This window comes from Ailuropoda melanoleuca, chromosome 7 (assembly GCF_002007445.2).
Source record: "Ailuropoda melanoleuca isolate Jingjing chromosome 7, ASM200744v2, whole genome shotgun sequence".
NCBI lineage: Eukaryota > Metazoa > Chordata > Mammalia > Carnivora > Ursidae > Ailuropoda > Ailuropoda melanoleuca.
The window spans coordinates 38,367,368-38,394,164 of record NC_048224.1 but is presented as its reverse complement, the minus strand read 5'-3'; the positions used below and the strand labels follow the sequence as shown (position 1 = coordinate 38,394,164).

Here is a 26,797-nt window from a genome sequence, read left to right as displayed (position 1 = left end):
CATTAAGACAGTAAGTGGTGTAGCTAAGATTTCCACCCGGGTAGACGATGCCAAATTCACGTGGCATAACATCAACCATTTTAACGTGTATGGGTCAGTGGCGTTTAGCGTGTTCACGGTGCTCTTCGAACATCACCGCTACCAGAACATTTTCATCACCTCCAAAGGAGACCCCCAGTAACCATTAAGCAGCCACCCCTCATTCTCCTTACCCACAGCCCCTTAACTTTTAACACAGACGACCACAACCTGGATCAATTCCAGCCCATTTCCCAAACCAGTCACGCTGTGTAGATAGGGGTGACTCCTCTAACCAAACTCTGCACGCTCAGCTGAACCACATGACATGGGTCTGGTGTTACCTCTCCGGAGGCATGGGATCTTGCCCCTGCTTGGGAAGCCTTCCTCAGCAGTTCTTCATGCTATTCCCAGAGCTCACTTGGGTGATAAAGTCAGCCCAATGCAAGCACCTTAAAATGGTCATTCTGAGCCTGCGCTTGATTCCTCCCTATGTTGTGAGTAAAAATTAGGAATCCCCTTGATCAGTGTTCCACATTTCTCAGTATGGGCTTCAGCACCTGCCGAAGGGCTTTCAGAATGCATCTTGACTCAGTCCCCATCCCAGAACTAATACATCCGACACTTTGGGGGCAGAGCCTTGGAATCTAAATCTTTAGGAAGTTCCCATGTCATTCTTTTTTTTTTTAATTTTATTTATTTATTCAACAGAGATAGAGACAGCCAGCGAGAGAGGGAACACAAGCAGGGGGAGTGGGAGAGGAAGAAGCAGGCTCATAGCGGAGGAGCCTGATGTGGGGCTCGATCCCATAACGCCAGGATCACGCCCTGAGCCGAAGGCAGGCGCTTAACCGCTGTGCCACTCAGGCGCCCCCCCATGTCATTCTTACTTCATCGTCAGAACCATCTAGGTGCTAATTTCAAGTATCCTCTCCATACAAATACTAACTTTGCTAGCAGCCTTTCAGTGGGTTTAACATTCCACTTCGGCCTCAGAAATCCTGAGTCACTTCAAGCCTGCCAAGATAATAGACCAAATCTCCAAGGAAGGAAGGTCCTAAAATTGGCCTGTTTCCTCGGGACCCTTGAGTCTGAGGATGTCTCAGATTTATCTCTAGTGGACGGTAATTCCTGTAAAGGGAGATAAGGATCTACTTAACTCACCTGGCTTAGACTCACAACCTTTGCCTGGTTTTGTTTCTAGAAATGATGCTGTAATAGACAACTGACTGCAGCAGTTTCATAAGGGAGCCATTCAGAGGGACAGCTAAGAAACTGTCTTTCATGTCTTGAAGCCTCGAATTAACCTAAGTGTTGGTTGTTTTATTCTTTGCCAGCAGCAGCCTAGTGTTTGTCAGCTGTGTGTTTCCCAGGATGGTCTGGTTTAACCCACGCTTTACAGCTCCTATCACACAAGCCCTAAGCTTGGTCAATAAGAATTTGCATTTTCTTTAAAAAAAAAACAACAACGTACTGTGTGTTTCTAGGAATACATTTCTGGAAGGTTTATCTTGTGAGTAAACCTCTGACAGCAAGACTTAACACATAAACAATAGGACTTGGAAGCATGCTTTCTTATTTTCACGCCTTAGGAACCTAAATGTGTTCCTTTTCTATAGTTTACCGGTTTCAGTGTTTCCTGTTTTCTTTTCAGTCAATTGCCCTTTGGGAACCTTTTATTCTCTGGAGCGTTCTGTCTGTGAAAGCTGCTTGCTTGGATTCTATCAGGATGAAGAAGGGCAACTTGAGTGCAAACTCTGTCCAGCTGGGACTTACACCCAATATCTCCATTCAAGAAGCATCTCAGAATGCAAAGGTAATGGCCTAGTGCACATTTTGACCAGAAGCCTGAATTTTATCTTCACTTATGAAGTGTAAATGGCAAATAGGATGAAATAAGAGCATTACTACAAGAAATTTCATTGGTTTATTTTTTCTTTTAATTTTAAATTATTATCCTAATGTTTCCTTCACTTTAAAGAAGTCTGGTTTTTCCCCCCCTTTGGAACATTCTGTTGCTCTCCGTCAAATTCCACTATCAATAATTCTAATCCACCTTTAAAAAAAAAAGATTTACTTATTTATTTATTTATTTATTTTTGAGAGGGCGAGCACAAATGGGAGGGGCAGAGGGAGAAAGAGGAGTTCAAGCAGACTCCATGCTGAGCGTGGAGCCTGACCCGGGACTTGATCCCACAGCCCTGATTTCGTGACCTGAGCGGAAATCAAGAGTCAGATGCTTAACTGACTGCAGCACCCAGGTGCCCCAATTCTAATCTGCATTTATCGATTAAGTCAGATTTTTTTTTATCGAATCTCAAATTAATTGGTGGAAAGGACTTTCATAACACTTAGCAATCATAAGTTTGCTTTTTGTTAGAATAATATTTGATACGATGAGATCAACTCTCCATTTACTTAGAAATCAATAACTATAGGTACATATGCATGTATTCTTGCTACTAAAATACTCAATATTTGAAAAATATTTTATCATTCTCAATAAACATTTCTGATGGAAACATTTTCTTTCGTGATTAAAGTTACAATAAGATACAACTAAGGGACACTTGGCTGTCTCAGTCAGATGAAGCATGGACTCTTCATCTTGGGATCATGAGTTTGAGCCCCATGTTGGGTATAGAGATGACTTTAGTAAATAAATAAACAAAAAAACTTAAAAAAAAAGATACACGTAAAAGAAGGAATTTCAGAACTGTGCCCCTTGCTTTTGTTACAAATGCAGATGTGATTGCTTAATGACAAATATGAACTTGAGAGCTATGCCAGGTGATTAGAAGTACACCAAAATGCTGACAGTGAGCATCATTTGGAGAACAAGGGCCGAAAGAAAGGATCATGCACTGGGGGTTGAGGATTCTGGCCCTAGTCCTGCTCTTCCACGGAACCACTGCTATGAACCTTAGAAAGTTGCTTAATCTCCCCGGGCCTCATGCTAGGACTGCTTTTACTTTCTACTCCACCAGCCCTCCGATGGGAGCTGTAGGTAGGAGGACATAAGAGGGCCAATTCGTAGAGTGACAAAGGTGCCAGTGTAGTTATGAGGCTCTCGCCCAATTTGAGGCTTTGTTTCTATTACTCCAGAGAGTAGAGTGTAAGCTGAGAACTTACACAAGAACAAGTTCCCCTGTGTACAGCTTGTCCTTGTGACAATACCTTTCTGAGATGAGATTTCTAACTTCACTCAAAAACCATTTATTGGCACTTTCTATGTGGCTATGCTAGGTAATAAAGAAAGTAACTGGAAATCAGTCTGAAACTTATTAGTACCGAGAAGCATGCGGCAGTCTAAAATACAATCTGTATGCTCGGAGTTCTTTTTGTCCTGAAGGAATTCAAATGCAGAAAACCCTGTCCTATCTAGTGCTAGTTTTGTGTAGCTTAATGTCATCATTCTTAATCATATTACATTTTTTTCTTTTCAGCTCAGTGCAAACAAGGCACTTACTCATCAAATGGGCTTGAGACTTGTGAATCGTGTCCCCTGGGCAGTTACCAGCCAGCATTTGGTTCCCGGAGCTGCCTCTCATGTCCAGAAAACACTTCCACTGTGAAAAGAGGAGCCGTGAACATTTCTGCTTGTGGAGGTTATCAAAACCTTAGACACTGATATTTCTTCACACCCCATAGGTTCTATGCACGGAGGAATGGAATATTTTCAGCAAAACCATATGTCTGCTGTATGCAAAGAATGTAAATAACTATCTCTTCATGGAGAGTTTCCGTGTATTCAGCCAGCCCATTCTTAAGTATAAACACTCTGAATATAAACACTGTGCTGGTGCCTTTAGGAACACACGAAAAAGTGCAAGCCTTGGTGCTAGTATTCAACATAAATAAACCTGTGGCTTCATTCTATGGTAGAAATGCCTCTCACCTAGGAACTTAATTTCTTCCTTTGTCACGTGAGGTCCTGTCTCAGGTTCCTTGAAACTCTAAAAAGACATTTTATGAATTATGATATTTCATTTCCTGCAGTTCGCAGGTTTTTGTGAGTGGTTTTCCACTCTGGCTGCACGTAGGAATTGTCCGCACATTTGCCTCAGCATTTTTAAAATACTGAAGCCCAGTCTCCACTCCCAGGTCTTCTGACTTAACTTGTCTTGTTTTCTTTTTAAGTTCCCCCACCTCTCCCCCACCCCGTGATTGTAAAGTAATAGGAAAAGTTGGGTATGACAAATTTCAGATCTCAAATGTCAGCCTGAAGGGCTTAAAAACACAGATTGCTGAGCGCAGCCCTAGAGTTTTTACGTCAGCAGGTGTGGTGCGGGGCCTGAGAATTTACGTTTCTAACTAGTCCCTGAGGGATGCTGCTTCTGCATGGTCCAGGACCATAGTTGAGAACCACAATAGGCATAAAAAGATTAGAGTTTCAATTTTCAAATATTTCTAACATCCCTACCAAGTACAGTTTTCCAGCACGGTAAAGGCTAGAAAATGTAAACAAAATGAAAAGGTGAAAACTTAAAAGTGCCATGAAACTAGGGCTAAGAGTCAAGGTCAGCCTGCTGCCAGGAACTCCAAACTCCATGTACTTTACAAAGTCAGTGGAACTCGATTAAAAATAAAGTTATTGGCCTGCCTCTGCTGGATCACTGGGAACAAAACAAACATGCTGGCTGAAACATGACTTTTAAAAAATTATATATCCTCCTCTTTTCTATACTCTTATTTAAAAACCTAAGTTCTATGGCCATCTGAAAATTTAAAAAACTGTTCCCTTATTGAATAATGATGCTTTTAATGGCCCCCCATTTTTCTCAAGCTGCACACACACGCACGCCCTCATTGTACCCCAGTCATATATCCCTCTGCATCCAGTTAGAAACAAACTTCCCAGAAAATAACTGGAAGACATTTTTGTATGGTGCTGGGAGGGGCGTGTCCAGCATTGCATCTTGGGAGATGTAGTCCTTATAAGTTAGTGCTGCAGGGAGAGAACGGGGAAGCATACTATGACTCCAGGTTTTTATATACTCCACCTGTTTAAATTATCTCAGTGTAGTAGGATGGCAGTAGATACCAGTCTGTTAGACCTGAGGAATCAGGCAAGCAGTATTCATTAACCTGTTGTTTCACTGAAGAGAAGAGAATTTAACTAGGACCTGATTGAAACTCATAAACCATGTCTGTTGTGTAATACCAGCTTCGAGGGTTTTTTTTCTTTTTTTCTTTTTTATTAAAAGGCAAATAAGGCTCCACATTATGGTTGAAACAGATCTACTAGAAACTCTTATTTTGTCACTATACAGATGAATTTTGGAAGAAAGTCTGCAGTGAAAATTCTTTCTATTTCCCTCCAACCACAAAAGTAACTAGGATTTTTACAGTAAAACAAATTCATAATTGACAGTTTTTTCCTTTAGCTTCCCAAACAAGCCTTGAGGTTTGTTTAATACCAAATTATTCCAATTAAGTAATTGTGATTCCCAGAAAGTGTCTAAACTTCTGGTAACTGCTCTATTTCTCCTAATATATTCCTAGCACAAGTTTAACCACACTTGCTTGTCATGAGTGAGTTGGGAAGAGCAGCACTCAGCACTCTCCCCTGTGGTGTTAAATAAATACCATTTTACTTTAAACCTACGTGTCTATGATTTCTAGAACACTCCCTTATATATGTTTTTCTTAGTTTTATTTGTTTATTATTTTTAAATTTTTAGTTTTAAGCTTCCTTCCTTCTTTAGTTTTTCTTTCTGTAGTGATTTATTTTTATGTGCAAGTTTATGGTTTACCTCACTTTTTACAAAAATGTCACTTTTTACATTCTTTAGCATGTTGAAGTTTAATTAATCAACAGAGGTACTATATTTAGGTATATTTCTATATTAAAGTAATATATATTTCATGCATTTCATCTTTTATCACTACTTAGAATATTAAATATCCATGGGTCTGTGGTTACAAACTCAATAGTCTGAAATGTTTTGTTTTATTGTGTTTTATATTTTATTTTATTTTATTTTATTTTATTCTATTTTATTTTATTTTATTTTATTTTATTTTATTTTATTTTATTTTATTTATTAGAGAGAGAGAGAGCAGGGGCAGGGGCAGAGGGAGAGAGAGAGAGAATGAGAATCTCCAGCAGACTCCCCGTTGAGTTCAGAACCCCATGCGGGGCTCAATCTCACAACCCTGAGATTATGACCTGAGCCGAGGTCAAGAGTCAGATGCTTAACCAACTGAGCCACCCTGGTGCCCTAGAAATTTTTCATTTTTACAAAATGCCTTTTATCCGAAGAATAAATCCCACAAGTGATTTTTTGGTGATGGCATTGTTTACACATGGTCCTGTAGGAAAAGGAAAGATGATTGCTGAGCCAGGATGACATTTCTTACCTTAACCCAATAGGATGAAGTTAAAAGGAGGTTTAGGATGAGCGTCTCTGACCTTTGAATTTGTCTTAGGAAACCCACTTAAAAGACAAAATTCACTTGGCTCCGGGCTATATATGTTATCTTTAACACTGTCAGGAAACAGACATGTGAGATTACATTTTTCCTGGTCATTTTAATGCACTATTTTTAATTCTGTTTTAATAGCACTTTTGGCATACTTAGATTTCTCTCTCTCTCTCTTTCTTTCTCTTTCTCTCTCGAGTAGAAGTTAAAAAGATTTTGTCCCATTTTCATTGACTCAGAAACCACAGTTTCTTTGGCCAAGATTCAAAATGGAACTTTCTCCCCTCTCTTCTTAGGAAATTAGACTATCAGGAACTGTCTCTGTATATGTGCGCGTGTGTGTATTTAATACCGCATTATATACTACAGATAATGCTATTATTTTGTATGTATGTTATATTTACACATACATATGCTATATGTGTATATGTATATTTACTACATGTATAGATAATACATTAGGTACTGATTGTCCACTCCTCGAAAGCATATTTCTGATGCCAGCTGTCTGCCTTTGGAATATAACTTAAACTAATTTTCACATGAAAATTTACATTTTCTATATCAAAAAACAAAGTATAGACATCACAGCAATGTGTTCACTAACCAACTTGCTGATTTTTAATCTTAAGATTTTATTATTACATATTAGTATAATCTTTGGCATTCTGTCCATTTCCAGGGGCATAGCCTTTCCTTTTTGAGGGTAAGGTTGTGCTGAAAAAATTGTATATGCAAAACAGTTTAATTCATCATAGGATCTTGGTTTCACTGACAGAATTTGTATTTTTACCTTATCATACACACTCATAGATATTCTCTCAAACCGAAGTTTTATACCTTTACCATGGAAGATCTATGCTTCCAGTTAACTACTTTAATTAGGTGTTTGGAGTTACCTTTTCCAAATAGGTATTCATATTTTTGAAACTTGAGATTCAGAAAACCCATTTTAAACTCAGCAACTTTATGTTTGTGCATAACCCTTTCTGGAACTCTGAGATCTAGCAACAAAGAATAGATTAATTTATTGTTGGTGAAACAAAGATACTTTTAGTTTAAAGTTTTAGGGGCACCTGGGTGGCTTCGGCTCAGGTCATGATCTTGGGGTCCTGGGATCAAGCCCCATGTAGGGCTCCCTGCTCGGCGAGGAGTCTGCTTCTCCCTCTCCCCCTGCTTGTGCTCTCTCTCTCTCTCTCAAATAAATACAATCTTTAAAAAATGTTTTTAAAAAGATTTTAATATAACAAATGTTTTTGTTATAACAAGTATCTTGTTTATAACAAGTATAACAAGTATCTTGTTTGACCAAGATACTTATAGTTTAAAGTTTTAATATACAAATGTAGCCAGAAGAAATGTTTTTCTAAACAAAAATTAATACCTGTGATATCTTTTGCCATCTCTCGATTTGACTTCTGACTTTTTGTCAGTGATGTAAAAGAACACTTTTGTGGGGCGCCTGGTAGCGCAGTCGTTAAGCGTCTGCCTTCGGCTCAGGCGTGATCCCGTCGTTCTGGGATCGAGCCCCACATCAGGCTCCTCCACTAAGAGCCTGCTTCTTCCTCTCCCACTCCCCCTGCTTGTGTTCCCTCTCTCACTGGCTGTCTCACTCTCTGTCAAATAAATAAATAAAATCTTTAAAAAAAAAAAAGAACACTTTTGCAAAAGATGTGGCTGGCTGTTTCTGCTTAAAAACTTCGATCTGAGCATCTTGAGATTACCACAGATGCTTTACTGTTTATTTAATGTTTATGGTCATACCAAAAAAAGAGATCCGATTACTTGGAGTATCCTGGTTCCTTGAGCCTTGAGGGCATTTCTAAATTTTTCAACCATATTGTTAATCATTTCTGTCATACTAATTTTTATTAACAAAAATCCAAAACCTATGTGATAGATATGCTAAATAATTAATATTCTACCAATTATTAGCAAGAGAAGTTCAGATTTGGTTAAATCACAGTATTCAACTGGATGTTGTTTATAAACAGCATGTCTAACACAAAATGACATTAGAAGGTTTAAAAGTTAAAAAATTTAAAAAGGCCCTCTTCCCCATACAGAAGAGACAACAACACAGAGGAAATAAAATTTTCTGACAAACATGGAAAAAGCAACTAATTTATCATTGAAATGCAAGTTAAAATAACAGTGCAATTCCATTCTCACTTTCAAATTGAAAAAAAGTATTTAAATGATCAAAATGAGTATGCAGTAAGAGCAATTCCATACATTACTAATGGGGCTATCAGAACCATTTTTATTTTTTTGATGATTTGACATTTTGTATTATTGGTTTTAAATTTTCCATTGTCTTTAGATCTATATAGATTCAACTACTCAAATTCAGCTGTTCAAATTCAAATGTTATCCCTAGGAAATAATAATAATAATATATACAGGGTTTATGCAGAAAATTTCATGTCAGCATTATTTGTAAGAGCTAACAAACAGAAACAACCTAAATGTCCAATAGTAGAGGAAATGTAGCTCAATTACGTCCTGTCAATGGCATGCAATATTTTTTCTTTTATTAAACACCATGTTATTTAACAGTTTGTGAAATGCTGAGGATATAACATAAAGTGGGAAAATCAGAATACAGTATATTACGTGGTCAATTCAAATTTTCATTGAGTTAATGTGTGTTGTTAAGAGAGGAAGGAAACAACAGAATGTGTGGTTGGGTGATAAAATAGCATAGGTATGAAATATGTGCAAGAGAATATATTAGCAATTCAGTAGCTTTCTTACAACCAAGGGTTAATGCACTTCTTTTTAAAAGTAAAGTATGTTGTTTCGGACTCACAAATGATTTTTCTTTCGCCTTTGCAGTACCCTGTCCAGTAGGAGAATTCTCTCGTTCTGGATTAATGCCCTGTTATCAATGTCCTCAAGACTACTACCAGCCCGATGCAGGGAAGTCCTTCTGTTTATCTTGCCCCTTTCATGGAACTACAACCGGAAGTGGTGCCAGATCCATCACAGATTGCTCCAGTAAGAAAGATACACTTCGTTTCTTGTGTAATCCCCCGTGTTGGAGAGCTGTGTTTGTCTCATGGTAGCTTCAGTTGTGAATGTTACTGTTTTCAGTGGATTTGAGTATCTGATCTTTGAGGCCCTTTTTGATGACAGTGACTCAAGGATTCTTACTTTGGGAACATTGAACTTGCTAACTTCCCAGCTTCTCTCTAAGAGTCTAGAATTTAATGATATACCCATCCATCTATGTACTCTCTTTTTTACCATTCCTAAAACAAAATACATGTGACTTCACCTGCTCTCAGAACTAGAATATTGACCATAGGATTTAGGAAGATTCTACTTATGGGCAGTATCTACCACAAACTACATGGTTTGCTAATGTTTTCTTATTAGCTTTTAGCTCAACGTTCTCAGCAGCAGAGGAAAGTGTAGTGCCCCATGCTCCTCCTGGACATGTCAAAAAGAAGTATGACATCAGCAGTCAGGCAAGTCCCCTTTATACTCATAGAATCTTCTCCAGTGGAATGTTTGGAAAACACTCTGTCATTATACATGCTCCACAGAGGAAAACTACCAGAGTTGAAACTTAATCAAGTCTCAGGAACGTTGTCAATGAATGATAGTATTTACTTGTGACTTCTAATAAGAACTTTCCAAAAATGCAGCATTAGAAAAGTTCAAATTATCAAAAACAAGGAATTTACCCCAACAATGTCTGGCATGAGAATGTGTAGATGTGGGGAGACTTTAAATCCATCATTTGACTAAGAGGCATTTGGTTTAGCCAAAGGCCTTTTCTGATTGGCAGGAAGAGTTACTCAGCGTTCATGAAAATTATTTAAATTTTTGTCAGGAAAAAAAAGATCATTTATTGGAATAATGTATGCATTTTTTAAAAAATTAAGAAACTTAACTCATGAACATAACCAAACTAATTGTTTTCCTTTAAAAAAAAAAAAAGACTAGTGAAGACCATTATTTTGGTAGATTCAGCCATTACTCTGAATAGACCTTGCCCAATGTCATGATAAATTCTTTGGCTTTAAGTATTTTTAAGGAGGATAATAAGGTTGTATTTCTTATTTCAACTTCCTACAGTCTTGCCCAAACATATTAACTTGTAAGGGCTTTGTAAGTCATATTTGAAACTGAGCCTAGCAGACACAGAAATTTGTAAGAACCACTAGAGCAGTAACTATCAAGCCTGGAGACGTATTAGAATCCACTGGCCAACTTTAAAATATAATGATGCACAGATCCCAGTCTCAGAGATTCTGATTTAGCTGGTCTGGGGTGGGGCCCTATCCTTTATACTTTTAAAGCACCTCAAATGGTTTCTAACATGCAGCCAGCATTTAGAAACACTTAAGAGTATCACTCAAGAATAATATATATCATATATGTCCATATAATATGGCAGGCACCAACGTTATGCAGGCAGTGGTCCAGCTAGCTTGGGTGAACTCACCTGGAAGCAGGAACCACCTGTCTAATACTGCAAACCTTCAAACTCCATAATCAGGATTGCTTTGAAACAATTGTGTTTTGTCTCTGATAGATTTCTTTTTGCCATCTGTAGGTTTTCCATGAATGTTTCTTAAACCCCTGCCACAATAGTGGCACCTGCCAACAGCTTGGGCGTGGTTATGTTTGTCTCTGTCCATCTGGATATACAGGTAACATAGAGGAATGCAAATTTTAGTATATTTTTCAGATGTGAAATCATTGTGACTTGCATATCAAACTTTGGAACACTAAAGATAAACCCCATGGGGTAAATACTTTGGACTGTATCAGGGCACAAAAGTTTGGTTGAACAAGATGAACCAAGGTGAAAAAAAGTGTATGTAGGTTACAAATAACAGTTTTCCTTGCACATTTTGGAGGAAGAATAAAGAATTGTCTTCTCTATGAAAAGGTCACATCATAACTCACAATTTAAATAGGAATACTGTTTCAGAGGCCGTGACCAAGGTTCCATTCTAACACAAATTAAATGTATGATATGATACCCAACATAGAACAGATTATCCAGCATAAATATTTTTAAACAAACTCCAATTTCTGTCATTGGCTTCACATTAGTGGGAGTTCTTACAAATAGCTATGATTTGTTGCTTTGTTGCTATCTTCCTGGAAACTGTTCTTGGAAAACCAATATGGCTTTGAACTCGATTATGTAGAAATTATGTAAGAATTATGTTTTCTTGTAGTGTAATTCACATTCCAGTTCAGTTCAGAAATATAATTTTTGAGGCAGAAATGAACTGTATCTTAAAATTGCAATTTATTTCAAATAATTCACTATTTTCTCTTAGAAATGCAGTTTTTGCCTTTTTTTTTTACTTTTGTGCAGCTAACATGAAATGCCATTTCAATGAGAAAGATTGTATTAAAATAAAAGAATTCACCACAAAATTAAGAAAAAAAAATTCACCACAAAATGAGCAAAAGGAAAATTGGAAAATAAATGTAGCCCAGGGCTTTCAAGAATATTGGCATTCCACTTATTTCAGCTTGCTTGTATGTGTATGTGTGTGTGTCTCAATTTTTATAAAAATTTTTGTCTTGACATTCCATAAGAAATAATGGATCTTGTCCTAGAATTTTATAAGCAAGCAGTAGTTGAGAAAGGGCATAATTTGGACAGTGGCTTCCAAATTTTGATGTGCATCAGAATCATCTGGAGGGCTTCTTAAAACTCAAAGTGCTGGGGCGCCTGGGTGGCGCAGGCGTTAAGCGTCTGCCTTCAGCTCAGGGCGTGATCCCACCTATGGGATCGAGCCCCACATCAGGCTCCTCCGCTGGGGGCCTGCTTCTTCCTCTCCCACTCCCCCTGCTTGCGTTCCCTCTCTCGCTGGCTGTCTCACTCTCTGTCAAATAAATAAATAAAATCTTTAAAAAAAAAACAAACTCAAAGTGCTAGACCCTAACCCAGAATTTCTGATTCAACAGGTCTAGAGAAAGTTTGATAATTTGCATTTCTATCACATTCCCAGGTAATTGCTGATGCTCTTGGTCCAGGGGCCACACTCTGAGACCCCCTGGTGTAGAGGAAGAACGTGCATTTCTGGCAGAGCTAGCCCGCAGATAGCTTATGTGCCCTGTATCAGAAGATATGTCTCCACTCTAGGACACGTGGCATGTGCACTGATATCTGGCAGGACTTAGCCCCCCCCCCCAAGCCAAGTGGCCTTGATAGCAAGTATATACGACTCTATATTTCTCTCTTTGGGGTTAAACTAACTTTATGCTCCCAGGTCTTCCCCCTGCCGTCCTCACCACCAACTTCTAACTTGGGATTTTCTGCTATCTTATAGGTATCCTTATAAAGATATCTTTTCTTTTTTAAGATTTTGTTTATTGAGTTGAGAGAGAGAGTAAGGGGGGAGGAGTCAAGGGGGAGGAAGAGGGAAAAGCAGACTCACTGCTGAGCATGGAGCCTGACACAGGGCCCAGGGCCCAGGACTCTGAGATCACAGCCTGAACCAAAACCAAGAGTCAGAAGCCCAACCTACTGAGCCACTCTGGCTCCCCTCCTTATAAAGATATCTTTTTAAAAATTTTTATTTATTGATTTGAGAGAGAGAGAGCAGTGTGGAGGGTCAGAGGGAGAGGGAGAGAGAAACCCAAGCAGACTCCACCCTGAGAACAGAACCTGACATGGGGCTCGATCTCACAACCCTGAGATTATGACCTGAGCCAAACCCAAGAGTTGAGCCAAACCAAAAGTCAGATGCTTAACTGACTACACCACCTAGGTGACCCAAGATATCTTGAATCTCTAGAAAGAGGCAATACTTTCACTAAATATTTAACTAGATGATAGCTCTTAAGGAGTTTTGCCGTTTCCTTCACCACCACCACTCCCTATAAATTCAGATTATTGATATAATTACCTTTAAATGATCTTGGTTCTGTTTTCTGTTGATCCCTTCAGTATTGTCCTTCAGTATTTCACTTGTCCTTCAGTATTTCACTTTGATTGTCCTTCAGTATTTCACTTGCATTTTAGGCTTGAAGTGTGAAACAGACATTGATGAATGCAGCTCACTGCCATGCCTCAACAGTGGAATTTGTAAAGACCTAATTGGGGAATTCATTTGTGAATGCCCACCTGGTTATGCAGGTAAGGAGAAAGTTTCTTGTTTTTACAATATAAACCTTGGAATCATTAAAATTTCATTGCTGGAAATCAAAACCACAATGAAATACCACCTCACACCTGTTCAAATGGCTATTATCAAAAGACCAGAGATAACAGTGTTGGTGGGGATGTGGAGAAATGAAAACCCTTGCGCACTGTTGGTGGGAATGTAAGTTGGTGCGACCACTGTGGAAAACAGTATGGAAGCTCCTCAAGAAATTAAAAATAGAACTACTGCATGATCCAGCAATTCCACTACTGGGTATCTATCAAAAGGGAATGAAATCATTGTCTGGAAAGTTTTTTGTTTGTAACATTGTTCACAGTAGCCGAGATATGGAAGCAAGCTTAAGTGTACCTCAAGGGATGAATGGATTAAAAAAAAAAGTGATTGAATTATATGTAATGGAATATACTCAGCCATAAAAAGAAGGAAATCCTACCATTTGCAACAACATGGATAAAAATTGAGGACATATGCTAAGTGAGATAAGTCAGACAGAGAAAGACATACTATTTGATCTCACTTATATGTGGAACCCAAAAAAATCAAGCCATAGAAATGGGTAGTAGAATGGTAGTTGCCAGGGACTGGGTGTGGGGTTACTGGGGATATGTTTTTTAAGGGTACAAACCTGCAACTAGTAGATAAACAAGTCATATTTAAGAACTCACGGAATAAATTCAACAAAGGGTTGAACAACTAGCAAATAATGTAAAATTTTAAAAATAGATCACACTTATCATCCTACTAAAAAAAAAGCTAAATATTCATAGTTACGATTTTCCATTGTGTGTTGAAAATGTCAGATTTCTTGCTAGAAAATTTTTGCAATAAGTAGAATGGAAGAAAACATTTTATTTCAATGTATTTGGCAAAGAGCAAAGTTTTTCACAAACATATTAGCCACGATTTCTGATTGTTCTGCCATTACACCTGAACAGCTTGCTTGAAAACTATTTGTCTAAAATTCCTTTCAGGTCTTCTCCAGCTAAAATATTCTGTGATTCTTTGCAGGGAAACTGTGTGAAGAAAATATAAATGAGTGTAACTCTAGTCCTTGTTTAAATAAAGGAACCTGCATTGATGGTGTGGCTGGCTATCGGTGCGCCTGTATGAAAGGATACACAGGTGAGATGTTTCCATTTTTCCTGCATTGTCGTATTGTCCTGCAAAACACCACAAATTACTACATTTTTAAGCATTATATTATGTTGATGTTCATTTTCTGATTTTGTAACTGTGCTGTGATTATCCAAGAGAAAGTCCTTATTTTTGAGGAAATTCACACTGAAGTATTTTGGGGTCCAAGGGCATCAGGGGTGCAGTTACTGTCAAACAGCTTAGAAAAAAGTGTGTGTGTGTGTGTGTGTGTGTGTATGTGTGTGTGAGAGAGCAAGAGAGGGAGAGAGAAGGGAGACAGAAAGAGAAAGAGACTTGGAGAAGACGAGAGTTTATATCTGAGATAAACATTCAAGAAAACTGGAAATAAATCATATAAGATCATATTGCAAATAGATGCTAAACAATATGATATAGATATCATATATATAAATCATATATATATAAATTATATATGTATATATGTAATTTATTAAGAGAGAGTTCCCCCCCAAAAATGACCAGTGAAGGAAAAACGCAAAGTCAAAGAAACAGGAAAATTTTGAACTAAATTTGCTAGTTTTATTTTTAACATTGTCTCAATTAGATGTCCATTACGAATGTTAGTTTCAGAAAGACCTAAGTTCAAAAGAGCAAATGATCAAAAACACAATCCTAAAATGAGTTACAAAAGCCAAAGCTTATTCAAGAGTGGATCTCAAACCAGTGTGAGAGGCCAGAAGTTCCTCAGCTTCCTTTCCGACCCGTCAGGAGCAACACCCTCCAAGAAGTCAATGCTTCGATCCTCGTTTCCCAGGGGGGTTAACATTTGGGCTCTTTCTCACCTCCTCCGTCCCCAGGCCTGCACTGTGAAATGGAAGTCAACGAATGCCAGTCAAACCCATGCTTGCATAATGCAGTCTGTGAAGATCAGGTTGGGGGGTTCTTGTGCAAATGCCCTCCTGGATTTTTGGGTACCCGGTGTGAAAAAAACGTGGATGAGTGTCTCAGTCAACCATGCAAAAATGGAGCGACCTGTAAAGATGGCGCCAATAGCTTCAGGTAACACCCTAAGTCTGGTTCTTTTCACTAGTTTTATTTTCTCAACCATTCAGTCATTCTGCAGCCTTTATGGAGTATGACATCAAGTCCCAGGTCAGCCACTCCCTAATTCTCGCCCCAGGATAGGCATCAGTAGACTCTCCCCACCACCTGAGGTTCTAATTCACGAAGGCTGGGGTAGAGTCTATAATTTTAAAATAGGTAGCCTGTATGTTTAAGTTCCCTAATGGTTCTGATGCACGGCCAGATTTGGAAACCACTGTTCTGTACTTGGGGAGCTATAAACAATGAAAGAAAACACAGTAACACAGAAACAAATACCAAAGCACTAGACAAAACTCATTGTCAAGTGTTTTATATTTTCGCCAGAGTTTTTGCACTAGTTAACATCAACAGGAATTGTGCCGTTACCTGTCACAGAGTCAGTCTACATTCTATGGCTGTGGTTTTCAAACATTTCTTTAGTTTAGTAACCCTTGGTTCATAAGAAATCTAATATGAATGGAAACAAGTAAAAGAATAAAAACTAACCTTTTGGGGTTGAAAACGGTAGTATTTGTAGAGGAGACACACTTTGTCTTTCTGAGGCAGCTCTTGAGGTACCAGGAGAATACAGTTTGAAAATCGACACTCTCCTTCATCACTGTGAAGTCGGCCATATTACATCCCATTCCCCTTGCACGGTCTGTGGCTTCCGCAGTACAAAAGACAGACTGGTCTTGCTTGCAGAATCTTAGGAAACTTTATTGCCCTCAACATGCCACTGTCTGTGGAAGTTTATAAAAGTTGAAAGGAAGAAAAAAAGAAGTACCCCAGTTGCAACATTTCCCAGTCCTCTTGTGGTTCAGCCCCCTTCATGACTGTCCCCCAACAAAGAGCCAAGGCATGATCCAGAAGAAATAGGCAACCCGTTCTGCCGGTGAGACTTCGCTCTTGATGTGGAAACGAAGTCTTAGCAATGTAGTTTCATCTTTTCATAGGCGTTTAACGTCTTCTGACATATAGCGCCTAACCACAGGCAATGAGAAATTTCCAGATAAACAGCAAGAATTCTAAATTCTCCCCAGAGTCAAAAACAATTGATGAGTCCCAAATTTGTCTAAATCCTAACTAAAGGAAAGGTGAAGGTCAACTCTCCTAATTCAAAGGGAATGTTAGTTGTCACCAAAGTGAACCTATTTCATAGATAAGGATATTGGATTGCTAGAATATCAACCTGGGCAGATAAAGACGAGTGAAATTCTAGCCAAAATAGATTTATCATTGAATACAGAGAACTCAGTAAAGACTACCCCCCCAACACCGATTCCCATGTAAACATGTTAACAGCAATGTTAATTATCATGTATCAGACAGGTACTTTTTAATTAAAAAATATTTCAGACATACAGAGAATTACCAAGAACAGTAAAAGTTACACACTCATCACGGTAATTATCAAACCTTAGTATTTTGCCATATTTGATTCACATCTTTTGTTTTAAGGAAATACCTTCTATAGAGAGTTTTGGAGTTCCTCCAATACGCACGCACACACACGCACACACGCACATTCCTCTTCTTCCTCAGTGGTAACCACTGTTCTGAAGTTGATGTTTATCTTTCTCATTCAGACTTCATATGTTACTACATAAACAGTGCATATTATAGTTTCACATGTTACATAATTGTTATTATACTGTATACATCCTTTTGTAATTTGGGTTTGTTTTCACTCAACATTATATGTTGTCAAGGTTGATACGTTTGGTTCTAGTTTATTTATTTTAACTGCTGATTAGTATTCCAGTAAATGATCATATCATGGTTTATTTTCCCATTCTTCTCTTCATAAACACGTAGAATAATGCTGTTATGAATGTTCATTGCATGTGTCCTTTTGCAACTGTGCAATAATTTCCTAGAGCACATGAGTCAAAATGGATATACAGGCTCTGGGAATGCAAACCCTCGTCTTCCCTTGACATTGCCAAATTGTAGTTCTACTCACTATGTGAGACTTCCCAGTTCATGACATCTGTGTCAGCATTTGACATTATCAGATATATTTTCCATTCCGATAGTTTTAAATGGTCTGTTGCATACCCCAGAGACTGTACAGCATACTGATTAAGAACTAGGCAGTAGATTGGGTTTAAATCCTACTCTACCACTTGGTAACAAAGAGACTTGGGCAGGTTAACCTCCCTGAGCCACAGTTTACTCGTCTGTAAAGTGGGAATGATAATAACGTCACCTCATTGTTATAAAGACTGGTGTGATATATTTAAAGTCTTTGGAACAGCATATGCACTTTTTATATTTTTTCCTAGCACTTGTACAGGGAGAGAAACTCCCCATGTGTAAATAAGAATTCACCTGGACCAGAACCACTTCCTACTCTATTTTTGCTACTACAACACTTCAGATGTATACTGTCTTAAGTAGGTTTAATTAAATGAACTAAAAAAAAAAAAAAGGTAACTAACAGTTAAAGCACTGTTTTGATGTGGAAAATATGTTTCATCATTTCAAAGTTGTTTACTCAATTTATCTAAGAACAAAACAAAACCCCAGTTCACCCATTTCTCCCATCCCACCCCAATCCTGGCAACCACTAGTTTGTTCTCCGCATCTATGAGCTTTCAATTTTCAAAATCTTTTGAGACAATGCTGTCATAAGTGGGAGACTTCCTCTAATGGATTTCTGTGTGTTAATAACATTTTGTTTTCTTTCAGGTGCCAGTGTGCAGCAGGCTTCACGGGGCCATATTGTGAATTAGACATCAATGAATGTCAGTCTAACCCATGTAGAAATCAGGCCACCTGTGTGGATGAATTAAACTCATACAGTTGTAAATGTCAGCCGGGATTTTCAGGCAGCAGGTGTGAAACAGGTACATATGAGCTCAGTGTTATTAATAACAGTACTAAAACTAATGAGATCATAACAATGTCAGATTTTACCTGTTCCAAGCACTGTCCACATACCAAAAACAATGCTAAGTATTTTGTACTTACTTAATCTTGACAGCCATCCACCAGACTAGGTACTATTATCCCCAATAGCAAAGGTGAGGAAAATGAAGCTCAGAGGGGAAACAGAGAAAACTGAATTTAGTAGAACTCTTCACCTTCTACTTGTTTAGAAAGGACACTTGATTTAGGAGCTCAGAGTCCACAGACATGTCTGAGAATCAGAGCCAAGCTGCTTTCGCAGGGTGTTAGAGTCTTTAGCTGTGGGACTTTTGTTTTCTTGAGTGAGGTATGCAGGATTGGGGCAGAGCTGAATTGCTCATGAAATAGGGAAGAACAAGGGCCTTGAGTAGAGGTGGAAAGTGGCCCTTGTAGTTGCCCCCCTTTTTCTCTTGCAGCCTCAATTCCCCTGCTTTGTGGAGTCATCCCATCTGCATACAGACATGCATTAGTGTCCCCTGTCTTTGTTAATTTCCAAATTCCATCTCTCCTTCCAGCTAGTTCCTATTTCTCTGCTTCCTTACACTAATGAGTGCTTTCCCTATCTTAGTTACCCACTGATTCTTTTACTTAGAAGAATGTATTATATATTTTGTAAATAATATATGTTTAATGTTGACACTGCTTCTCCCATCATCATATTGACTGAAATGGGCTTCTTTGACAATAGTACTGCATATCCACTGCTTACCTTAGACAATTGAAAAATGCCTCCCAAGTGCCATGGTCGACACACCTTTCTTATTTGTTGCAGACCAGTCTTCAGGTTTTAACCTGGATTTTGAAGTTTCGGGTATCTATGGTTACGTCATGCTAGATGGTGTGCTTCCATCTCTCTGGGCTGTAACCTGCACATTCTGGATGAAATCCAATGACACCAATAATTATGGAACACCGATCTCCTATGCACTTGAGAATGGCAGTGACAATACCTTCCTCCTGACCGATTATAATGGGTAAGCAGAAATGTCAGGAAAGCCATATGCTAGATCTTATCCTGAGACCAAGTTAGAACTGACACTGGGATTGGGAGATAGAGGAGCAAGGGGGTCAGGTTTTCCAGCAGGAGAACAGTGACAATGGTCAAACAGAGCATCTGGACACATTCTGTAAGAAAGCAAAGTTTCAGTGATAGCCTCTTGTGCACGGATTATGTTTCGCTATTTGCTAAGTGTTACTTCATTTGATCTTCACAGAGGCCTGAGGAACTAGTTATATAGGTAGCAAGACAAAGTTTCAGAGAGACTAGATGATTTGCCCCAAATCTCACACTCTGGGAGTAGTAGAGCTAAGCCTCAGACTCTGACTCTTATGACCAGTGCTCGCTCTTTTATTTATCAGAGCCTGCAGGGGTTCAAGGGTTTCAGTGACATTATTGACCCATGGGAGACACATATATTAAATATGAATCCATCTACAGACTCAGGTGTACGAGATGATATTTATTTCTCTTTGGATCAATTACTTCAACTGCAGGGCCTCATCTCTCTGGGCTGTCAGAAAGGCTGATCTCAGTTGTTTCCCTCCTTCTATCTCTACTGAGTGCTTTTCCTATCTTAGATTCTCACAGATTGTTGAAAACCCACAGAGTCTGGTCATCTGGTCCACTGGTCCTCTGTCCACACTGCTTATCAGTGGGTTGTGAACTGCCTCAGCCGCTGTGGGCCCTTCAGAATCACAGCTCTTTGCCATGTGGAATCCCGACCTTCAATCTAGACAGATTCTGTGGTGGCCTTTTCATCTCAGATCTACCCAAATTTCTGTCCTGTTGCTCCTGAGCAAGGTGCAGGCCCCACTGAGCTCTCTTGCCTCTCCTCAGTCCACGGGACTCTCACTATCTGGTGGAACTCTCCCCATGCTCAAACCCTATTCTTCTTAGTGGACCTGAACTTTCAAAAATGAAATCCAAGAAATTTGCACAAACCTCCCATGAGGCAAAATATATATAACGACAGAACCTGTTATCCACTTGAATAGTGAAGGAAAATGGGAAAACACAAAGGGGAAACAATTAGTATTATAAAAATACCATTTTTTTCCGTAAACGTCTATGAATAAGGACTAAGAAGATACGGAGAGAGGTATTCAATGAATTTTTATCTTCCTTATCAATCTTCCCTTATTTTTCTTTTTTCTCCAATTGCTTTTGAAGTTATTTCACTTTAAACTGCTTAGTATCTTTGACATTCCCCAAAGTGACATAGTTGTTGGAACCTTCTTGTTGTCAGTCATCTTTATTTAGTTCCAATTATCTTGCCTTCGGATCGACATACTTTGTCTGCCATGGGACTGCTTTGGCAACCCAGAGACAGAACTCACTTTCTGTGAGACCTCTGAAGTTTGTTCCTGGTCTTAGGAAAACATCCATTCCAAAGGAAGGAAACCAGTCTGATGTTTGTACAACTCTCATTCCTTCCATTCTTGATTCACTCTCTCTGGAATAGACAGTTGGTAAATTATCTCAATGTGGATCAACTTCTCTGATTATTCTAAAACTTCTTCCTATCCCTTCGTGTTTAAGAAACATAAACTAATTTTCGGTGAACAACAATAAAGTGTAATTTACAAACCAGCTCTGCATCTATGAAATGTGACCAAATGGAGAAAAAGAAGTAATGGTTTTCCTTGAAGTGCTTTACATACAAAAAAGAAAAGAAAAGAAAAAGGAGAAAAATAGTAACATGCCCTGTAGATGAGATTACGACATATGACTCATGACTCTGTTATCTGGAATCTTTTCACAGCTGGGTTCTTTATGTGAATGGCAAGGAAAAGATAACAGACTGTCCCTCCGTGAATGATGACCGTTGGCATCACATTGCAATCACTTGGAGGAGTGCTGATGGAGCCTGGAAAGTCTATATCGATGGGAAACTATCTGATGGTGGTGTGGGCCTCTCTGTTGGTTCACCCATACCTGGTATGTCTTAGCTAAAGGAATATCGTTCTGTTAGATGCCAGACATGGTGGCACTTAGATGAACATCAAGTTTGCTATCTTTGTTGTCCTTGGTTTCTCCCATTTTCTACTCCCTGATTACCCAGACTGAATTGTTACAGGCTTTTCCTAGGTGAGCTGTGTGACTCTCTGTGTAAGAAATGCATTTGGGGACTTAGGGTAAGACTAGCAAGATGCAGGCTGAGCTAACTAGCCATGGAAGGTTAGTAAACTGTCCTCCAAGGAGGAGAGGAATTGCTGGTATATTTTGGTTGCTTGTTTTCTTTTGTGATTGTATACATAGGACACAAGTATATCCAGTGTATAAACTGGAGCACCGCTAATACCATCTGTCTCTTATGAAGAGGAAAGTTTGGAGGTTCCCTGTAGTAAATAAGGAAATGTTAAAAATGTTTCAACAAGAAGTGACATTTTCAGGTGAAGTGGGGCAGTGGTTCCTTTTTGTGTTTAAGTATTCTTGTTTTCAACTATCTCTTCTCTGAATAGTGGGATTGCAGGTGGCTTTTATTTTCTTTTTTATTCTTTACCCGTATTTCATAATGAACATATATTTCCTTTATGGTAAAAAAAAAAAAGCATTTCTAGCTTTAAAAAAGATTAAACCCTGATAGCAGAGTGAAAGTAAGTTAAAGAGATAGGAAAATAAAACATAGAGACTGTACTAGTAGCCACCCAAGGAGATGGTTGTTGACCCCAGGAGTAAGAATGAATTGGGTCCATAAGTATTGTGGAGCTCCAATTGACAGAGCTTAGTGAATTGGCTGGCTTCCGTTTGGGTGACTAGGTCCATTGAAGAGTCTGTTAGCTGAGAGAGGAATTCTAGGAAAAAGGACAATTATCAGAGCAGGGATTAGGGATGAAGGAAGAATTTCTATTTGATTTTAGACATATTGGGTCTGAATTCTAATCACAGGAATACATGCAACTAAAAAACATAGGTTGATTCCACTTTATGTCAAATTGACCAAGTTGTTTTTAGTGATAGGATGTGATTGGCAAGGACTCAGTGCAGCAGACACTTTAGAGTGCTGGTATGAAAATTGATAAACCTTTCTGGGAAGCAATTTAGAAACTTTCATCAAGAACCTTAGAGAAACCCTTGGTATGCAATCAACAATTCAACTACCAAGAATCGTATTAAAGGAAATAATCAATGATCTGAATAAATACTCATGTATCAATATATTGATCTCAGTGATACTTTAATACCAAATTTGGAAACAACTCCAGTATCCAATAAGAAGTGGTTGTTTAATTAACTAATTAGTTAATTAAGCAAAGTATGGATTATTGTGCATTCATACATAAAACAGCTATTAAAACTCATGAAATGAGAGCATGTCCAAGAAGAAAAGCCAGATTCAAACATCATATATAGTATGATCCTGAGTTATGTGTTTTAAAATCTCTCACTCACACACAAACACATATACTAAAAAAATAATAAAAATAAAACCTAGGAGGAAATACACAAAACCGTTAAATGATTTTTTTTTCTGGATAAGAGGAATTCCTTATGCTTTATGTTTTCAAATTTCCTTCTGTGTGTGTATTAATTTTTAATGATGACTTTAATAAGAAAAGGACATAGTTTGGGAAATCATGAAAAGGGGTTCTACATATATCGATTGGCAAGTAAGTGAGATCAGATGGGGAGTTGTTGAAGAAGCACAAAGGCCGGGAGTGGAAGCCTGGGCGCATCAGCTTCTTAAAAGACAGGTGGTGAAGAGAGACAGAATGAGCACAAAGATTCAAGGAGAACAAGTAAAGGATGACTTCATGAAAAGAAAGTGTAATCACCCAGCCCCTGGCAGGAAACAGGTGGCACCCCCAAGGAGGAGAACTAAAGAGAGTTTAAGGAAGGGTCAATTTTCAAAGGTGTGGGCAGGATTAAGAGAACCAAAATATGACAGTAAAACACCCATGACTAGTGACAATGGAATGGCACAAGAGATGGGCCCAAAGTGACAAGGAGGGGGAGTTGTTGCAAGAATTTAGGCAAACCTAAACCTTGCCTGGGAGGAAGGTATCCAGGAAATTAAACTTCTCTTTCATCCTACTTTCTTACCAAGGGTTGGTCCTTCCATTGGCCAGGTATAAACAGAAGCCAGAGGAACAAGGCAACAAGGTGGTGTCAACCTTTGCGGGCACAAAGCAAGAGTTGAGAAGGGTGGCAGGTATCTCTGGAGGGGCAAACACAGACCATCCAGTACATCCAGGAAGGACAGTTTAATAGACCGGAATGGCCCAGTAGGAACCAACAATAAAGAGAAATCACCAGGGGTGAATATGAAAGCGTCCGTTGAATTTGGCAATGAGATAGTCACTGGCAAATTTAGATGTTGCCTTGGAATTGGTGATAGAAATTTAAGCATTTCAGGGTTTAGAAGAAGAAAATGAAGAGCAGCTACTGGTAGTCTGTCATGGAGGGTAACTTCCTAGAAGAAAGGAGGCAAAATGGAACTCACAAGTTTTGTTGGCATAAAATATTACATGCACATATGTATATGTGCAGTTTTTATAGTTAAATGTTTGTAAATCTGATATAATATTCTAAACCCTCTCCAACTATTTTTTAAGTTGCTCTAGATAAAATGTTGACTTTGTCCTTACAGGTAAAACATGCAGTAAATGTAGGTAATTTGTTTTTTCGACAATTTTCCCTGATACTTTTATATTGGCAGTACTTTCGTTAAATTAGCATTTTTGGAATAACGGTCGTGAAGTCAGTTTTCCTCCTCATTTCTCTCCTCTCTTTAGGTGGTGGTGCATTAGTTGTTGGGCAAGAACAAGACCAAAAAGGAGAGGGATTCAACCCCGCTGAGTCTTTTGTGGGCTCCATAAGCCAGCTGAACCTCTGGGACTATGTCCTGTCTCCACAGCAGGTCAATTCCATTTTCAGTGTATGACGGTAATGAGATGCAAAGGTACAAACCTAGTGAAAATGTGAACAGACTAATGATGCCATATCTTCCTGCAGCCTTTGGGTTTTCAGACTTGACCGCCAATGTCATTTGATGCTATGGTCGTAGACTAAGCTAGGCAGAGGTTATCTGCAGTCACTTTTAGCGAATGCCCTTTTCAGTTTCTTGGTGATGCTTTTAAATTTTATTAGACATGATTATTTTAGGATACCTTGTAATTTCCAAGCTGGAAGTTCACATCCCTCTGACTAAAGAGACAGAAATTGAGGGCTGGCTCTAAGATTATGCTTAGAGAGTAACAGAGGAACCAGTGGTTAAAGCCTGGGTTCAAATCGCAGTTCTACCACAGCCTTGTCATGCTGATTTTGAACATGTTACTCCATCTCTCTAAGCTTCAGTTTTCTTATTTGTGAAAGATGAACAGATAGCACAGTAGAGTTTTGTCACGATCACACACAACACGGCAGGTATAGTCGTGGTCTTGTTTGCCACATAGCGAGGGTTTCTAAATGTCTACCTTTATTATTATAGTGGCAGAACTTATCCAGGCCTCAGTTTCCCCACCTCTAGATCAGAGGCAGAAGACAGGAGAATGAGGTGTTGTAGAGACAACACCTCAATAAACCACAGGGCGTTAGACAAGAAATTCTCTGTGGAGAATTCCAGACTATCTGGCAACTGACATACTTGGGAGAGGGGAGGATGAGGGTGGAGGAGAGAGAGGGAGGGAAGAGACTTATCTGTTACCCCTGAAATCATGCTGTACAAAAGCCTCCTTCCCTTCACCATCCTCCCCCCAGATCTGTGAATGTTTTCAAGGGGACACAATTAAGATGTAATAACTCTGTCATATTGAAACAAATAAGGTTTATCTAAAGACGTGTGTTTAAACTTTCAGGTGAAATCACTGGCTACTTCATGCCCAGAGGAGCTCAAAAAAGGAAATGTGTTAGCCTGGCCTGATTTCCTGTCTGGAGCTGTGGGGAGAGTGAAGATCAATTACAAGAGCATATTCTGTTCTGGTTAGAATGTTCTTCTGTAAACCGCTATCCCTTGACTACTCCCGAGATTTTCCTGCAAAAGGAGACAATTCAGAATTCACTGTTGGTCAAGTAGTGCGTCCCTGTCAGTCTATTGTTCAGCTAGTAATTCACCTTTACACTGCATTTATCCAGAGGATTTAGTTCTTTCATCCTTAAATACATGCCGTATTGGAGAGCACAAAATTCACTGTGGAGAAAACTTGGACAATGGTAAAATAAGGTTCGGAAAATAGGATGAGAGAAAGAATACGGTTTCTTTTTCAAATGCCGCCGAAGCCCTATCCTCCTGTATGAGGAGGGGTACTCGCAACTTGGTACTTCCTAGCGACCGTCTAGAGGCAGGTAGCCCAGGGAGAAGAGCAATGGGCATGACAGTCCGCACACCGAATAATCAAACTCTGAATGATCGTAAAATTCAATGTATTTGAGGACGTTTCTGCAGGTGTCCTAGAATTCATGGGTTTTGACAACTTATAAGTACATTTCATTAATATTCCTTAAATACCACTTTTTCCTTAAAAAAATATTCAGCTGCCTTCTGCAGAAAGAGGAAAAGCAGTGGACTCAGTTTTTTCTAGTCATTTCGTTTGCCAGGGATCTGGTCATATATCACCGTGTTTTAGGAGCAGTAGAGTGGCTCTCAGATGCTGGCGCAACACGTGCGTTGAGGCTCTTAGCTAGCGATGCTGCCACGGGGGTGCTGACAAGCCCTGTGCCTGTGTGCTTTGCCCGCAGATTGCCCGCCTTTGGAAGGATTGGTACCTCACCTGCGAACTACATCAGCAGACTTAAGGCCAGGCTCCAAAATCAGTGTGTTCTGTGATCCAGGCTTCCAGATGGTCGGGAACCCTGTGCAGTACTGCCTGAATCAAGGACAGTGGACACAGCCACTGCCTCACTGCGAACGTGAGCTGTCTCTGTGGAAGGCATTTCAGTAGCTCCTGACAGGAATGCTAGATAAAAGCTAACTACACCACAGTAGTAAACACGCAAATCTTCATTGAATAGTTCCCTCTCTATGAGGGAGATGGGTGATGAAGAGAGACCAGCCCTGTGGCTGCTCCCCAGGTGGGATAGGGAACTAGATGGGAAGGGGAGAGAGAGCTGGGAGCTGGAGCCCCAAGAGAGACGGGTTACAGCTGGGTAGGAAACGGGAAAAGCTCTCTCGAGCTGG

At 39.2% G+C, this 26,797-nt stretch overlaps 1 protein-coding gene across 3 annotated transcripts in view; it reads left to right on the top strand.

The window, feature by feature from the left end:
* SVEP1 (sushi, von Willebrand factor type A, EGF and pentraxin domain containing 1) overlaps nucleotides 1-26,797 on the top strand; it is a 185,606-nt gene that overhangs the window by 95,013 nt on the left and 63,796 nt on the right. For all 3 annotated transcript variants that reach the window (XM_034664246.1, XM_034664245.1, XM_034664247.1), the window contains exons 17-30: nucleotides 1,673-1,834; nucleotides 3,465-3,626; nucleotides 9,283-9,444; nucleotides 9,826-9,917; nucleotides 11,012-11,108; nucleotides 13,448-13,561; nucleotides 14,598-14,711; nucleotides 15,542-15,743; nucleotides 18,462-18,619; nucleotides 19,453-19,654; nucleotides 21,443-21,618; nucleotides 24,417-24,541; nucleotides 25,479-25,602; nucleotides 26,359-26,529. In XM_034664246.1, the coding sequence (XP_034520137.1) occupies nucleotides 1,673-1,834; nucleotides 3,465-3,626; nucleotides 9,283-9,444; nucleotides 9,826-9,917; nucleotides 11,012-11,108; nucleotides 13,448-13,561; nucleotides 14,598-14,711; nucleotides 15,542-15,743; nucleotides 18,462-18,619; nucleotides 19,453-19,654; nucleotides 21,443-21,618; nucleotides 24,417-24,541; nucleotides 25,479-25,602; nucleotides 26,359-26,529 (2,061 nt within the window). The remainder of the gene's footprint in view (nucleotides 1-1,672; nucleotides 1,835-3,464; nucleotides 3,627-9,282; nucleotides 9,445-9,825; nucleotides 9,918-11,011; nucleotides 11,109-13,447; nucleotides 13,562-14,597; nucleotides 14,712-15,541; nucleotides 15,744-18,461; nucleotides 18,620-19,452; nucleotides 19,655-21,442; nucleotides 21,619-24,416; nucleotides 24,542-25,478; nucleotides 25,603-26,358; nucleotides 26,530-26,797) is intronic.